The 15715-nt window shown below is 40.4% G+C and overlaps 2 protein-coding genes across 2 annotated transcripts; both read right to left on the bottom strand.

Annotated features, from left to right (window-relative positions):
- Window positions 1-890: 890 nt before the first annotated feature.
- Window positions 891-12968, bottom strand: LOC114583163 (vomeronasal type-2 receptor 26-like). The gene is made up of 8 exons (XM_077918170.1): window positions 12376-12968; window positions 9528-9641; window positions 7460-7751; window positions 6614-6744; window positions 4576-5188; window positions 2989-3219; window positions 1872-1998; window positions 891-1795 (listed from the first exon to the last, which is right to left on the bottom strand). Exons 1-8 carry the CDS (start codon window positions 12966-12968, stop codon window positions 891-893), a joined length of 3006 nt encoding a protein of 1001 aa, XP_077774296.1.
- A 713-nt stretch (window positions 12969-13681) lies between these two features.
- LOC114583164 (vomeronasal type-2 receptor 26-like) lies at window positions 13682-14583 on the bottom strand. Its single transcript, XM_028704509.2, has one exon. The coding sequence runs from the start codon at window positions 14579-14581 to the stop codon at window positions 13682-13684; it is 900 nt and encodes a 299-aa protein (XP_028560342.2). The 5' UTR covers window positions 14582-14583.
- Window positions 14584-15715: the final 1132 nt, after the last annotated feature.

Genomic DNA, 15715 nt, shown 5'->3' with positions numbered 1-15715 from the left:
CCCTCTGATCTTATCCAGACTCCTAGAATGGGGACTGAGATGCTGGCCTCTTGCCTCCCCACTTCCACTTGACACAGTCTCAGACCTCTGCTTATTTGCTGATTGCCTAGCAGTGCTCTGGCTGCATTCTAACCCTTCCTCTTCTTGAGAGCTAACAGCCTTCCCTGGGAAGGGGTGTATGTCAAACTGCCCTTTCTTGACTCTGTCAGCCAGCTCTCATCTGCAGAGTCAGTCCCTCGTTCACTTAGTTCAGTTTCTGAGTCTGACTCTTCCCTCTGTGGTTTCTGGAAATGTTGGACCTCATATTTCATTAGACCTAGCCAGCATGGACAAAGGCCAGAAGTTAAAGAAGTTATAGTTTGACAACATCTATAGGGTCACATGTTCCCCACCCCTGCCCTATAATATTGTCATGCTTTTTATACACTCTGAACGCATAAAAGCAAGTCGGAAGGCATCCACCCCATTTTAAGCTGCCTAGGCTATTCATTCTACCCTGTTCATCAGTGTGAACATATCTAGCTTTTTGTTTTGCCAATATGTGTGTGTTACTCTATTTCTTTTAGTCTTATTATTTAGTCCATATATATTCCAATTTAGCACTTTAAGATTGATTATAGTGTATTAAGATGTTTATACAGTTCTGCATGGGCCACTTCAGGTTTCATTCATTCATTCATTCATTCATCCATTCATTCATCCATTCATCCTCCTCTTCTTTCTCCTCTTTTTCTTCCTCTTCTTCCTCCTCCTGTTGAAGTTCCCCAAATTCTTTTTTGATACCGTATTGTGTAGGAAACAGCAATATGGTGCAGTTGCAGGCTAGGATAATTCAAACAGAAAATCCAGCCCATGTAGGCATTGATGAAAACTTTTGTTACAATATATGATTATTTGAAATTTTTGCTGATTAGTAGTTCCCTTTTGTTCAAATGAGGCCTTATTACAATGATGTAACATTTTGGGAAAAAGATGCAGCCCATTACCCCGCTACTGGAGGCTAAGATTGAGAAGATCTGCACAGCTACCGTATATTTTCCCTTGGAACTCAGGTAAGTTGGAACAAAGGAGAACCAAACACTGCAAAACCCTAACATGCTGAAAGTGATGAACTTGGCTTCATTGAAACTATCTGGTAGCTTCCTGGCATGGAAAGCCACAGTGAAGCTGGCAAGTGCCAGGAAACCCAGGTAGCCCAAAGCACAGAAAAACATGGTACTTGAACCCTCATTACATTCCAATACAATTTCATTAGTCGTTGAATGTTTGTCAACATTTGGGAATGGGGGAGAGATTGCCAACCATATAATACAAATCATTGTTTGGATAAAGGAGCAAGAAATTACAACAGAGGTGGACAGTTTTCTGCCCACCCACTTCCTCATCCTGGATCCTGGCTTGGTGGCCATGAAAGCCAGAACCACAGTCATGGTTTTTGCCAGCATGCAAGATACAGCCACTGAGAAGATGATGGCAAAAGCAGTTTGTCGGAGGAGACACATTACCTTCTCAGGTCGTCCAATGAATAGCAATGCAGACAGGAAACAGAGCAAAAGAGAGATGAGGAGAATGTAGGTGAGAGAACGGTTGTTGGCTTTGACAATGGGAGTGTCATAGTGCTTTGCAAAAATGCCTAGCACCAGAGCTATGATCAAAGAACATGAAAGAGCACCAGTAGCTAAACTGATCCCCAAAGGTTCTTCATATGACAAAAAGGTTACAAGCTTAGGAATGCATGTCTTTTTATCCTTGCTTGGATAATGATCTTCTTGGCATTGAAAACATTCAGCCATGTCTGGAAGAAAAGAGGAAATAATATTTCCCTGAATTATGTACACATTTTTGATAGTACTCTACAAAATCATTCTTACCATTCTTATCAGATATCCTCCCTTCTGGACATGGAAAGCAATCATAGCAGCAGAATGGCTCCCCTTCCTTCTTTTTCTTGCTATAACCGGGAAAGCAGGAATCAGTGCATACAGAAATAGGATATGTCTAATGCATCAAGGAAATAAGAGGGTGTTAATGTTTGTGTCACTTTAATGCCAGTTGTTTGTTAAGCAAGCTTAGCATGATTCAAATAGAATATGGAGAAAAATTGAACATTGTAAAGTGCAACAATTGCCTCTCGTTATATCCTATAGTGTGGAAGTTACCCATTGATATACATCTATTTATTTATATAATTTACTTTATTTATTAATTAAATTTGGATACCGTCTTTCATCTGAAGATCTGAGGAAAGTTCACAACATAAAAGTACAGAATAAAACCACAAAGTACATAATGAAAACAAGAAGAACAACATAAATCAATAACCTCCACCCCCCAACATCTAAAACAACATTGACTGTTAATCAGCCAAATACCTTGTTGAAGAGAAACCTTATTGCCTGACACCTAAAGATATATAATGAAAGTGCCAGACAAACCTCCCTGGGAGAACATTTGCCAAACATGGAGCCACTGCAGAAAGTGCTCATTCTCCTGTTGCTACTTTCCGACTCCTTGTGGTTGAGGCACATGAAGAAGGGCCTCAGATGATGTTCACAGTCTTGGTCAGTTTATATGGGAAAAGAAGGTCTTGAGGTGAGCCATTTATAGGTCAAAACCAGACCCAAGCTAGACACCAAGATACCACCACATAGAATGTATTGCAGTAATCAAGACTTGCATCTCATGAAGTACACAGTGATGGGGATACACAGTCCATTCATTGTCTAGGCAGTTATATGATACCCTTTCTCATTGTGTGTCATGTATTGTAAGTCTTAAAATATTGCCATTTAATTGCTTCCTGGAAAGAGAAGGGAGAGCTAGAAGAGGCATCTACAGTTCCAGTGGCAATTTTGTGATTGGTGATGGCGTTTCTGTGCACCAAATGGCTATACACAACAGAGCATTTCATATGTGAAAAGTTTCTTTGGTGTCCCTGTGAAAATTCAAAATGAGGTTACTTCATTAACTATTGTATTTAAATCCTACCTCATTAAAACATCTGTGCCACACAATGGCATCTTCTTTAATGGTGATTGCTTGGTCTTCACTTGGAGCTTTGAAATGAATCTTTCCAACTTTCACTCTAACAAAAGATTTGTTTGGGAATGTGACCCAGTTTACAATATCAAATCCTGCCACTAATACCCGATTTTGGTCAAAGGAAACCACATCCCCAGCACTGTTGTTAAATGAGACTTGTTTGAGAAAGTGGTGGACCTAGATTGAAAAGGAAAATACTGACATTTAATAAAATGGTGTTAATGTACAAAAAGAAGCCAAACCTTTCTCTCTTAAACAGTAAATAACACGTATATAATAATCCACACCTTTTCATTGCAGTAAATCACCTTTTCCAAAGTTAAGGAAAATATTAAATTAAAAACAAACTTTAAGAGAAGCAGAGAGGGAATATAGAACATTTTCAAATTCACCCATGCGCCAAAAAGCATAGACAGGACCAGATGGGTTTCTTTGCAACTTAAAGGTAAAGGGACCCCTGACCATTAGGTCCAGTTGCGGATGACTCTGGGTTGCGGCGCTCATCTCACTTTATTGGCTGAGGGAACTGGCATACAGCTTCCAGGTCATGTGGCCAGCATGACTAAGCCACTTCTGGCGAACCAGAGCAGCACACAGAAATGCTGTTTACCTTCCCACTGGAGCGGTACCTATTTATCTACTTGCACTATGACGTGCTTTCAAACTGCTAGGTTGGCAGGAGCAGGGACTGAGCAATGGGAGCTCACCCCATCACGGGGATTCGAACCACCAACCTTCTGATTGGCAAGTCCTAGGCTCTGTGGTTTAACCGACAGAACCACCCACATCCTTTGCAACTTACAACCAAGCAAATACAGTTAAGGACTTCACCACATAACATTTGAGGGAGTAGCTGGGGGAGCGAGCTGTCCTTAAAAGGTAGTGCCTTCCACAAATGCTTCCTTATGCTACTTTTTGGGGTACATTTTGACTGGGCATTTCATGTTCATTTTCTTAATTAAATAGGCTTGTAGTGACCTGAGTTCTTATTTACCTGTTTGGTTTATTTGGCATTTACTGTAAGAAGGTAAACATAACAAGACATGGTGAGTAAAAAGTGGCATAGAAATATAATGAATGAAATGAACCTCTCTACCAGTTATTATTGTCAACTCTTCATTCTGGGTGTGGGGCAATGTATATTGGGCTATATAGTTCCCATTTTCAGCTCGCTCACGTTGTTGGGCTTCAAATAAGATTAGCTGCAACCAGCATTACTAATGGCCAGGAATCTCACAAGCTGGAATCCAACAACCTCTAGAGTGCCAGTTTCCCCATCCCTGACTTACACTCTTTGCAACAACACTATACCTAGTTTTACATCCCTAGTCCTTGCTCTATGTACATCCCATGTACAACCTATGAACAGCAGCACCCAGGAAATTATTATGAGTGTGGCCTAGGGCACTATGAGGACTATTATCACCAACTCTTCGATATACAGCTTCATCTGGATTAGAGAATAGCATAGGTCATTAGGAAAAGTGCAGGCAAATACAGAAAATGCAAGGAAATGACATTGCCAGCCATTACCTGCCATGGTTGATTCTTCTGAAGTTTCTTTCTTTCTCCCTCTGCCATTGTTCTGTGTTTGGATGTGGATGAAAGCATATGCAGCGCATGGGCCACTGCATAGACAGCATTGTAGATACAGTAGCTGTGACCAGTCATGCTCATTTCAAAAATATGTCCAGGAAGATTCTCCAGACTCTCATCTCCAGTACAGATATCACCCACCACATCATCCAAAGCAGAGCTTGGGAAAACACAGCCAAATGCCTGTTCCCAGAAATCTCTGATAAAACCATCATCTGCTGTGCTGGAAGGGTTTCTGCCCTGAAGAAATTTTCTGAATCCCTGTACCTCATTGGAGTGAATTGAAAAAGATATAGCACCATGGAAGGCTTGGATATCCCAATCACGTTGGTAGGAAAATGATTTGAACTCTATCTGTGCTGTCAGGATCCAGACTATACCTCTTGGCATTTGTGTTGTAACTTCCACTTCTGGTAGATATAGCACCCATCTCAAAAATATTATGGAATCTGCTTCTCCATAGCAGACAAATGCATTGGCTGTGCTGCTCATAACTCTGTCAAACATTTCAGCTGCTTTTTTTATTATGTCTCCATTCTCATCATCAAAGCTGAAATTTTGGGGACACGTTTCTACAAAGGCTAAACATATGCCACTCTGGGATAATAAGGGAAGCATGTGTTGCAGAAACATTTCTACTTTATCATTGTCATCAGCAATGAATCCAATCCATATCCATTTGAAATGGATGAGTAACTGGAGAATCCCCAGAAACTGAATGCTATCATTTGGGACCATCTGATAGGATGAAAGGAATTCAGTGATATATGTCCTCCAAGAAGTGGAACCATACAAAAGCTAAAGGTTTATTGGAAGTGGAGTGGGTAGAAAACCAAAGAAATATTTCTTTATATATTAAAAGAAAACATGTATTCATTCCTTTCAATGCTATCTCAAATAGATTAAATTTGGACAAAGGTTTTTTTTATTTTTTTGTTTTTTTTAAGTACACTGGCTTATCAGTTCTGGGCAGACTGTGTCATTCCAAAAGCCACTGTTCTTTAATGAATCTGTTAGTACACTAATTCGCTTGATTTTGAGATACGAAATTTTATATTCTGGCATGATGTTAAGGATTTAAGTCATAATTTTGGGACTATGAACAGGTATACTTCTTTTTCTTAATGGAGAAACAGGAAACTTTGTGTTCTTCCTGTTGCTCTTGCATTAGACCTCACTCTTATAGGCTGGAGGAGTACCATCATAATCAAGGAGGAGAAATGATTTGTGGCTAGATTAAAGAGCCCCTTCCCCATTTCAGGTTAGACTAGAAAAATGTTCTGAATGAGTTTACTACATTACTAAATGGGTGGGGGGATAGGATGGCTTGATTATGTCGTTCAAATGGGTTACATTATTTCTATTTAATAGCAAATGTGGGCAAATAGTAGTCAAGACACCAGGACAATGGGAGGCCCTTATCCAGATTTTGCATGCATCACCAATTAGATGTCATGTGTAGTTCCTTCTGATAATAACAATAAGCAACTCTTGGTGGCTTCCAGCACATATACAAAATAAATAAAATGTCAAACATTAAAAACTTCCTGATACAGGGCTGCCTTCAGATGTCTTCTGAAAGTTGTGTGGTTCTTTATCTCCTTGACATCTGATGGGAGGGCGTTCCACAGGGAAGGCACCACTGCCAAGAAGGCCCTCTGCCTGGTTCCTTCTAACTTCACTATTTGCAGTGAAAAAGATGCCAGAAGACCTACGAATGAGGAACTCAGTGTCTGGGCTGAACAGTGGGGGTGGAGACGCTCCTTCGGGTATACTCAGGTTTCCATTTTTTTTTATTAAATAAAATGACTTGTCAGTGGATCAGTTAGATAATTGGTCTTATATAAGGTTCACTATAGATATTAACGTATATAACATCACATATACCCAAGTGTAATAAAACCAATTCTTACATATTTGGAGGTCAAGGTGTTACCCTTGACAGCATCCTTGTGGTTATTATTAACATTTGTACATTTCTTCTTTGTCACTAAATAAAATGTCCTTCTTTGTAAGAGTAGGGCTATGGCAGTGAAAGTTGTGATCCCAAACCAGAACAGAATTGTACTGAGCACTATAATTACTCAGCAGCAAAAATACTTCCTTCTAAAAGATTATAAAGGAGAATGTGAGATCCAAATGCAAAAGGATAGCAATTGGATCCAGGAATGTTTGAAATGTCCCTCACAATGAACAATAGAATAATTAATGGGCCTAAAGAACTTTAAGCACTTTTGAATAACTCTTCACATGTATATGGCCTAAAAGAATATTTTTGGTTTTCCCCCCACCATTTAGAAGTACTGTTTTCCCTTATCTGCATATCTTCTTCTTCCTCCTCTTCTTCCTCTTCTTCTTCTTCTTCTTCCTTCTTTGGCAATCACTCGTAGCCAAGTAAGATTGTCTTCCATAAACATGGTTTTAACAGTTGGTCTATAAGTGACTGTGGAGACCAATTCTGGATCCCCATGTCCTTCCACAGTGGAGACATAGGTCTCCAGATGGGAGTTGATCATGGCGAGGGTGTGCCAAGCATGCCTTCCTCTTAGCACATTTCTCCCTTGTGTTCTGAGTTCAAGCATCTTCAAAACCCATGACACAACTGGAGCGCTCGCAGGCGAGTGTTTCCCAGTTGTTGGTGTTTATACTACATATGGCATGCTACGTATCTGCATATGGCATTCATATAAATGGAAAGGTCTACATGTTTACATGAAATGTACCTATCCCTGTCTCTCAAAGATTAGGCCACATCTGGTAAAAAAGAAAAATGGTTAAAAACAACGACCATACATTTCTAAACTCCGCACACACATCCTACCTGTGGAATCTTGTAGATACTCAAAACATTAGCTATGTGGTGATACATTTCTGAGTGAAGTGCCCCAATGACTGAAAGAAGATGATCTTGGAAGTCACATTTATAGTTGGGGATAAATCTGTCTCTTGTTGAAAGAAGTTTCATTGTAGCATGATAGGTGAATGCAGCATTGGAATAGATGTCATACATATGAAATCCCAGGGTGACATTTGGTAGGATCTTGGGGTTTTCGTTGATCTCATTTATAGCAAACACCAAGGCCAGGATGTGCTGATAGTTCTTAGTCACTGCACTATGAAAAGATTTGCATTTTGTTCTATTTATTTTCTACACTTTGTAATAGTATTTCTATTACATCATGCACATTTCTTCTTATTATTAAGTTGTTTATTGTTGCTGGTTTTGAACATTACAGTACTGGAGTCCAGTACTTCATAAATTAATCATTTATTCAGGTGCTCAGCATTATGTTGGCATATCAAATATACATCAACAAGTAAGGTACCATGTCTCCTGGATCAAGAATGAGTTCAGAGCTGTAGTCTTCATAATTTATATTATAATGATAATTTATATTATTTTATCTAGTTATTTAGCCTTCTTTCCCCTCCCTTATCAGCAATACAACAAAACGGATCACAAAATTCTATTTTCAAATGCCTATTTGTTCTATTTTCAATTGCCATCTAAAGACATTAGTAAAATATAACTATTTAATGGCCATAGAAATATAGGACTGGATCAAATTACCCTTGGCATGATGTTATTGAGAAGTGTTGTAACAGAAAATGCTATGTTTTGTGTCCCTACCTTTATCACCTTCAGAATTGGAGTAATGTCACCAAACTGTGCCTGCCTGAAACCAAATCATAGCATTTTGCAGCTTTTGGACAACATAGAGCACATTATCTCTATCTGGAAAACTTGCAGTGTGTAGATCACTGAGACTAAACTACCTGGACTAAGCTATATCCCTGTTCTGGGATTTCTAGTTGACTGGACTCAGTGATCTCTTTGTTATACAAAGCAACTCTGTCATTCTCTTTCCTTCCTATGGAGATTATATTCTGAGGTAATTGTTTCTCACTGGCTCTTTCCATTCTACTAGCTTTCCATTATGCCCACTATATCAATGATGTCTTCTAAGACTAAGTACTCCAATTCACCCCATTGGAGGCGTCTGACATTAATGTATAAACACTTGCATAAAGTTTTTCTTTACAAGTCTTTTCAGCACTCGTATTTTAATCTGTGATGCATTGGCCTCTCTGAATTGATTTCCTGTGTCCTTCTGCAGCTGCTCGACCACATTATCTCTATGTGGAATATTTCCAGGGTATGTTCTATTGAGACTCTATATTCAAGTTCTAAGCTTAAATATTTCCTGTCCCATAAACTGAAAAAGTACTTAAAATGTCTCTCTTTTTCTCATTTATTTTGCTACTTCTGAACCATGGGGAATTATGAAAAAAACGGACTGGATATTTGCTTCAGTTTAAGAAAGCTAACCCAAACCTGTGTGAAAGATTGATAGCAAGAGGAAGGAGGAATGTTTCAACTATGGCTATCATGCACTAAGGAGAGGATTGGACCAGATGCTTTTCAATTTCCCTTCCAACTTTATCATTCTATAGGGATGACATTAGTTGACATTAGTTGCCAGTTCAGAACTTGTAATGCTAAATGGTAGCTTCAATTTCATGAGAGAATCAGTTGAATAGGCAGCATGTGTCTACTCCAATGAACAGGGAATCTGAGACTTGGGTCCATCCTTCTGCCATTGACGGTCATGCAACTCCAAAGTAGCAATGAAGCTGGATTACCATACCATATCAATATTGCCTAAATCTCATGCTTGCTAAAGCTGTGGTCCTTAACAGCTGTAATTTCTTGTCATCTTGGAGTGTGAGTCAACATAGAAATACATTAACACATCATGCTAAAAGGTTTAGTAATGAAAATATATCTTTCATGCACTGCTACAGAACAAATTTGCCAACTCTACTGTATTGGGAGCTTGTAAAATAGAAAATATCCTAGGTATACTGTAGAAAAAAGTATTTCTTACATTGCTTCTTCAGATAGTTTCTGGGGAGGTTGTTCATCAAAAGCCTTTGGACTGGAAAGGATTATGCTCTGAGAACCAATGCTTCCAAAGATGATGTCTCCAGGCTGATAATACCTGTGAAGAATATCAAAGGGATCCTGCATTCCATATTTAACAACAGAAGTGGCCAATATTTGGGACAGTAGGAGCATATGCAATACCACTGATGCAGGCATCCTGAATACTAATCTTTACTATTGATAGTACTCCCTGTCTTCAGATGTAACATAATTATCAGTGTTCCTTCAATGTTGAGCCTTGTATGTCCCTGCACCCTAATTTTGGAGTTTAAGATCTTGCATCTCAAACAGGAAACCCATGGAGCTTTATCTCTCCCAAATTCTTCTCCTCAGTTCAGAATTGTATGGGATTGAGTTATATTTATTCCAAAGTTACAGTATTTTAATTAGTTCTGTTATTGACTATGCTACTATAGCTCTCAGGGGGATTCTGCAAGCAGCAGAATCAATTGCAGTTTGTTAGCTAATTGCAGGGGCCTCAGATGAAAGATGTATTCTCTGGAGAACAGTGAAATAAATACATGATTGTCATCTCTGAAGGAAAGTATTATCTCTTACTCAGTGGGGTAGCCTTGAGTAACAAGAAGAAAATGGGGCTAGTAGTTAAAGAAATTGATCTGGATCCAAATCTGGAGCCAAAATCAAAAACATGAGAAGCTGCCTTAAACTAAGCCAGACAATTTGTTCACCTAGCCCCATATTGTCTACACTGACTGGCATTGGTTATCCACCTTTTAAAACAGGGGTCTCTGAATCCTACCCACAGATACCAGCATTTGAACCTGGTACCATCATTATTGTTAGCCGAAGGTCTACCACTGAACTATGGCCTATTCCCCAAATTGGTAGATGTAAGCAGTGCTTGATGAAAGCAGTGGTGACAATATGTTGGAGGACAGGACTGTATGTGTTCATTAGCTTGCAATGTATTTTCCAAGTTGGTCCATTGGAGTTGGTCAGAGTGGAGGAAAAACTACTGCAGTGTTAAAGGGTGATTCCACTGTCACCCCAGTCACCTTATGTAGTTGGAATGGAGAGGGGGCTGCAATTTAGTTCTTCACCTCAACAATAAAATTTCTTGGTCTGTCCCTGCTACCTCCCCTTATGTGTTTTCTCCACACTTGATGGTTATGATTGTAGAGGGCTTAATTGAATGCAGATTGAAAAAAGATTATGGGTAAATTTATCACAGGCTTTTCTCTCCCTCCCCACCCTTTAAGGAAGGAAGGAAAATTAAATAAATAAATAGTGAATTGGGATTGAGACATGAACAACATATAAAATTCTGGTGTATTCTGACTAATTTAGTACAAAGTTATGGCTCACTGAGGGAGCAATCCTACACACAAGAAGCTGGTATAAAACAATTTGGTGTATGTTAAGGTGGCATAAACTTACAGCACTCCCTAACCATGCTCAGCTGTAGAGCTGTTGCTCTGCCTGAGCCTGACAGTGGGAGTAGGTTTCTACACCGGGTTGCAAGGTTATGTGACTGAGCAACACAGTATATTATGACTATCCCACACATAAAATATTACTGTAATGTCATCGGAACTTAGAAAGCAGTCACACATTGAGTTAGACCACTGTTCAGTTTAGCTCAGGACAGTTTACAGAAAGGTAGTAATTCTTAAAAATTTCACATGAGGTTGCTCCTCACCCTGCCAGCCATTGGTTGAACAAGAGATTGAAGTACAGATTATCTGTATGAGAAGCACTGAACCACAGCTCAGTTTTGATCACAATGATGTAACATTTTCGGAGTAAAGATGCAAGCCAGCAACTCAAGGCTGAAGGCTAAGATAAAGAAGATCTCCACAGCTACCCTGTATTTCCCCATAGAATTCAGGTAGGCTGCAATGAAGGATAACCAAACACTGCAAAATACTAACAACAACAACACTTTATTACAGTCGTAGACCAGCATAAGGAGGCAGGAGTACAATCTTTTAAAGTCATTGAAAATAAAAAAGATCAAAAAACAAACAAACACTAAAAGAAGTTAAAACAGAATATATATAAGAATCCAAAAGAAGCTAAGAAGGTCTTAAAGAAGGGTTAGGAACATCATACAAGAGTGAAAGAGAACAAAAGGCTAGTATATACAAGACCACAGATATCAGTCTACAGAGCACTCCAGTATGGGTGCCCATTGCGTGGACAGGTGGAGTCCCCACCTCCACCCCAGGCGACTCCCGAGTGGAATAATGACTCAAGACAACGTGCTATGGGATTAAAACTGGTCACAACTTTATTAAGTTTCAGATGTAGGGAGACCTTGGCTCAGGCATTGGGCATTTATCCTTCCCAGTCCCCAGCCGGGGATCTGGGGGACATCAGGGTTATCCAAAATGTGTGGGGATTGGGCTGGCTCTGGAGAACATATGTTCAAGCAGAGAGCCCACCCCCTGTTTCACTGCCATCGCAGGGGAGAGCAATAACAACCTCTCGGCATATGACCAATGCCTCCCCTCAAGACCCCTTTAAAGGGGAACCCTGGGATCACCGCCACAAGGGGGGGTCACCACTTCACGCCCCCATTTAGGGAAGATAGACTAAAAGATTCCACCCAAGGCCTGAAACCGATTCACAGGTAAGATCCACCCTCTGTTGTGTGGGCCCTATCTGGCCGATCCCCTGGCAACGCCTCCCCAGGTGGGATTGGGCGACTGGCTGAGGTTACCACAGCCTGTTTCCACGTGAATTGAAAACCATCGTTCATAGTTAGTGGGGCAAGGCCAAGGGGAAATAAAGATAGTCTGAGCCAGTAGTTGAGTATGGTCACCCACACTGAAGTCTCCACTTTTATGAAACCTTTCTCTAGTCTCAGGGTGGGATTAGAGACACATTGTGGGACTTGAAGGGCTGATCTTAGAAATTTGGATTGTACAAATTCTAGGGATGAAAAAATAGAGAAGGGGCCCAGCTGGGCACCATAGACAAGTTGTGCTATTGTTTTGGCTTCAATGAATTTGAGTGCTGCAGGTATATAGTGGCCACCTCTGGTTTTAAGAAATTTAAGGATTGCAGATGAGCTTGTCTGTGCAGTTTCAGCAACATGTTCCCCATGGGCTTTCCTACTGCTGGTAGAGTGAAAAACTACCCCCAGGTATTTGAAACAAGAGACCTGCTCAATCTTGTGGCCATCTATGCTCCAAGAGCGGCTCAAAGGCCTTTTGGCAAATGCCATGAGCTTAGTTTTCTGATAGTTGAGTTCTAGCTGGTCCTCCTTGCAGTATTGTGTTAATGTTCCCAGTGCTCTTTTGAGGCCAAAAGGTGTTCTTGAAAGTATTGCTGCATCATCTACATACAGCATGACAGAGATGTGTCTTCGAGCAAGTTTTGGGGGGTGAATGTTTATGTTGTGGAGATGGCCCACCATGGAATTAATGTAATAATTAAATAAGAGTGGGGCCTGTATGCAGCCTTGCTTGACACCTTTCTCAGTTTCAATGGCATCAGTAAGATGGCCCCAGGGGTTACATTTTACTTTGAGTGAGGTCCCTTCATGAAACGTACATATTAGATGAAGCATTTGTCGGTCTATTGAGGTAGCCTCCAGTTTTTCTGGATATGGAGTCAAATGCTGCTTTGAGGTCTATGAAAGCATCATAAAGGGGGGTTGTTTTACAGGAGGAGAACTTTTCAATTAGGTGCTGAAGTACTGAGCACTGATCAGTAGTGGATCGAGCATCCCTAAAGCCAGCTTACTCCAATCAAGGAGTTTCCATTGTAGGTGTCTTGTGCAGAGTTTTCTGATGATGCCGAAGAGACTAATCCGTCTGTAGTTTGCAGGCTCCTCCTTTTTTCCTTTTATATATAACATGCTGAAAGTGGTGAACTTGGCTTCATGGAGGTTCTTGGAAAGGAAAGGCGCAGAAAGCTCAAGGCACAGTAAAACACTATGGTTGAGCCCTCATTTCAGTGGCAGAAAGGGAATTTCAAGATGTCTTTATAAAGGGAGACCAATTTCAAGAACATCTTGCCTCTAAAATTATTTATAAATTAGTAGGCATCTGTAGAACTCTAGTGCATGTACAGGCTGGGATAGCTCACAGAACAACACATCTGTTGTATTTATTACACAGTGAAAAATCAAGGTTTTTTTCTTATTAGTTGTTCCCTATTGTTCAGCTGAGGCTTCATCACAATAATGTAACACTTGGGGAGAAAGATACAGCCCAGCAACCCAGAGCTGGAAGCTAAAATAGAGAAGATCTCAACGGCAACAATGTATTTTCCTTTGGTGCTCAGATAGGTTGGAACAAAGGACAGCCACACACTGCAAAAGACCAACATGCTGAAAGTGATAAACTTGGCCTCATTGAAAGTGTCAGGTAACTTTCTGGCAAAGAAAGCCAGAGTGAAGCAGATAAGTGCCAGGAAACCCATGTAGCCCAAGACACAGTAAAACATGATAGTGGAGCCCTCATTACATTCTAATAAAATTTCATCATTCATGGAATGAGTGTCAGTATGTGGAAATGGGGGAGAGGTTTCCCACCATACAACACAAAGCCCTGTTTGGATAAGTGAGCAAGAAAGAACAATGGAGGTGGACAATCTTTTCCCCACCCACTTCTTAATCCTGGATCCTGGTTTGGTAGCCATGAAAGCCAGAACCACAGTCACCGTTTTGGACAGCAGACAAGAAACAGCCACTGAGAAGATGATGCCAAAAGCAGTTTGTCGGAGGAGACACGTCACCCTCTGAGGCTGGCCAATGAATATCAAAGCACAAAGGAAGCAGAGCAGAAGGGAGATGAGGAGAGTGTAGGTGAGGCCTCTGTTGTTGGCTTTCACAATGGGGGTGTCATGGTGCTTCCTGAAAATCCCTAGCACTAGAGCTGTGATCAATGAACATGTGAGAGCACCAGTGGCTAAGATGATCCCCAAAGGTTCCTCATATGACAAGAAATGTATACGCTTGGGAATGCATGCATTTTTATCCTCATTTGGATAATGATCTTCTTGGCATTGAAAGCAGTCAGGCATATCTGAAAAAAGGAAGAAATGTTGAAGTCTCTACTATATCAAAGTAGGTTTTTATAAAAAGAAGATTGATTTGAGAATTTGTTTTTGTATAAAGTGACCTATATAATGAAGAAATATAACACATGCACTATATTACACTTACTGAACGTTCAATTCTGCATGGGTTGTAAAATGTGTGTACATAACAGTTGTCACAACCATGGTTCATTACATATTCCAAAAGAATTATCTCATTTCAAAGCATTTTCCAGAATATCTAGAATAATTTATCCTATTAGTCCTAGCCCCTTCAACTCCTCTAGCATGTCATCATTTGAAACTGTAACAATGTAAGGCTCATTGTGTTACTTCCAAATTGTACACACATTTCAAATACAGAATGATCTATCTCCTCTTGTTGAATGTATCATGGACCATTTTGTCCCACCATTTAGCCCAAGAGAAGTATCATGGGAGAATGGCTGGCTAGGCCCTATTATGTTCAAGGATCGAGCCTATCAGAGGACACGGAATTGGGTTTTCTTGAGGCATCTGTTCCCTTCTGTACCAGTCTCAATATAGTTTTCTGCTTACTCATTCCTCTGTATCAATTTGGGATTACACATTTATCTTTTGGGAGAAGGGCAACTGAAAGCAATTTTTTTTTGGGGGGGGGGCTTTTCCATAGACATAGCCAGGATTTATTTTAGGAGAGACAGGTATTATGTTGGGAGGCAGAACTGAGTTATCTGTGACACAATTGGTCAGTTAGTTAAGTATTTGTTTTTATTTACTAGATTGGGGGGGGGCAGTTGCCCCCCCCCACACCTATGCCCATGGGGTTTTCCATTATTAGACTACAGTTAATGCAGGATGTGCTGGTTTAATTTGGTAATTGGCTCTTTTACCTTCGTCACGTGAATTTGACCTAAATTTGGCAAGTTCGTCATATAGGGAGGAGGTGGGTGCTTGGAGTTATTCCCTTGTGAAATAATGCTTTCCCAACCTTCCTCTTATTGCTAGCTGCCTTGAAGTGTGTTAGGGAGTGGGGTCAAGGTTCAATAAGCTCCTTCTTTCCAAATGCTGCCCGAGTGATATGGGATGAGTGAGGAGTGAGGAGTCCCCTCAGCTTGCATTGGATAAGGGCCAGCAATG

This window comes from Podarcis muralis, chromosome 13 (assembly GCF_964188315.1).
Source record: "Podarcis muralis chromosome 13, rPodMur119.hap1.1, whole genome shotgun sequence".
Lineage (NCBI taxonomy): Eukaryota > Metazoa > Chordata > Lepidosauria > Squamata > Lacertidae > Podarcis > Podarcis muralis.
The sequence above is the reverse complement of the archived record's forward strand: the minus strand, read 5'-3'. Positions and strand labels throughout refer to the sequence as shown.

Bases quoted from the DNA above. Each gene is read 5' to 3' on its own strand.
- LOC114583163 (XM_077918170.1), bottom strand. From the start codon at position 12,968: ATGGTGGGCCATCTCCACAACATAAACATTCACCCCCCAAAACTTGCT. The intron at 9,642-12,375 runs GTGGGTGACCAT...TATTCTTCACAG, and splicing joins ATAAAAGTGGAGACTTCAGT to GTATTATCAGCCTGGAGACA. The intron at 1,999-2,988 runs GTAGGATTTAAA...TTGATGCATTAG, and splicing joins GGCACAGATGTTTTAATGAG to ACATATCCTATTTCTGTATG.
- LOC114583164 (XM_028704509.2), bottom strand. From the start codon at position 14,581: ATGCCTGACTGCTTTCAATGCCAAGAAGATCATTATCCAAATGAGGAT.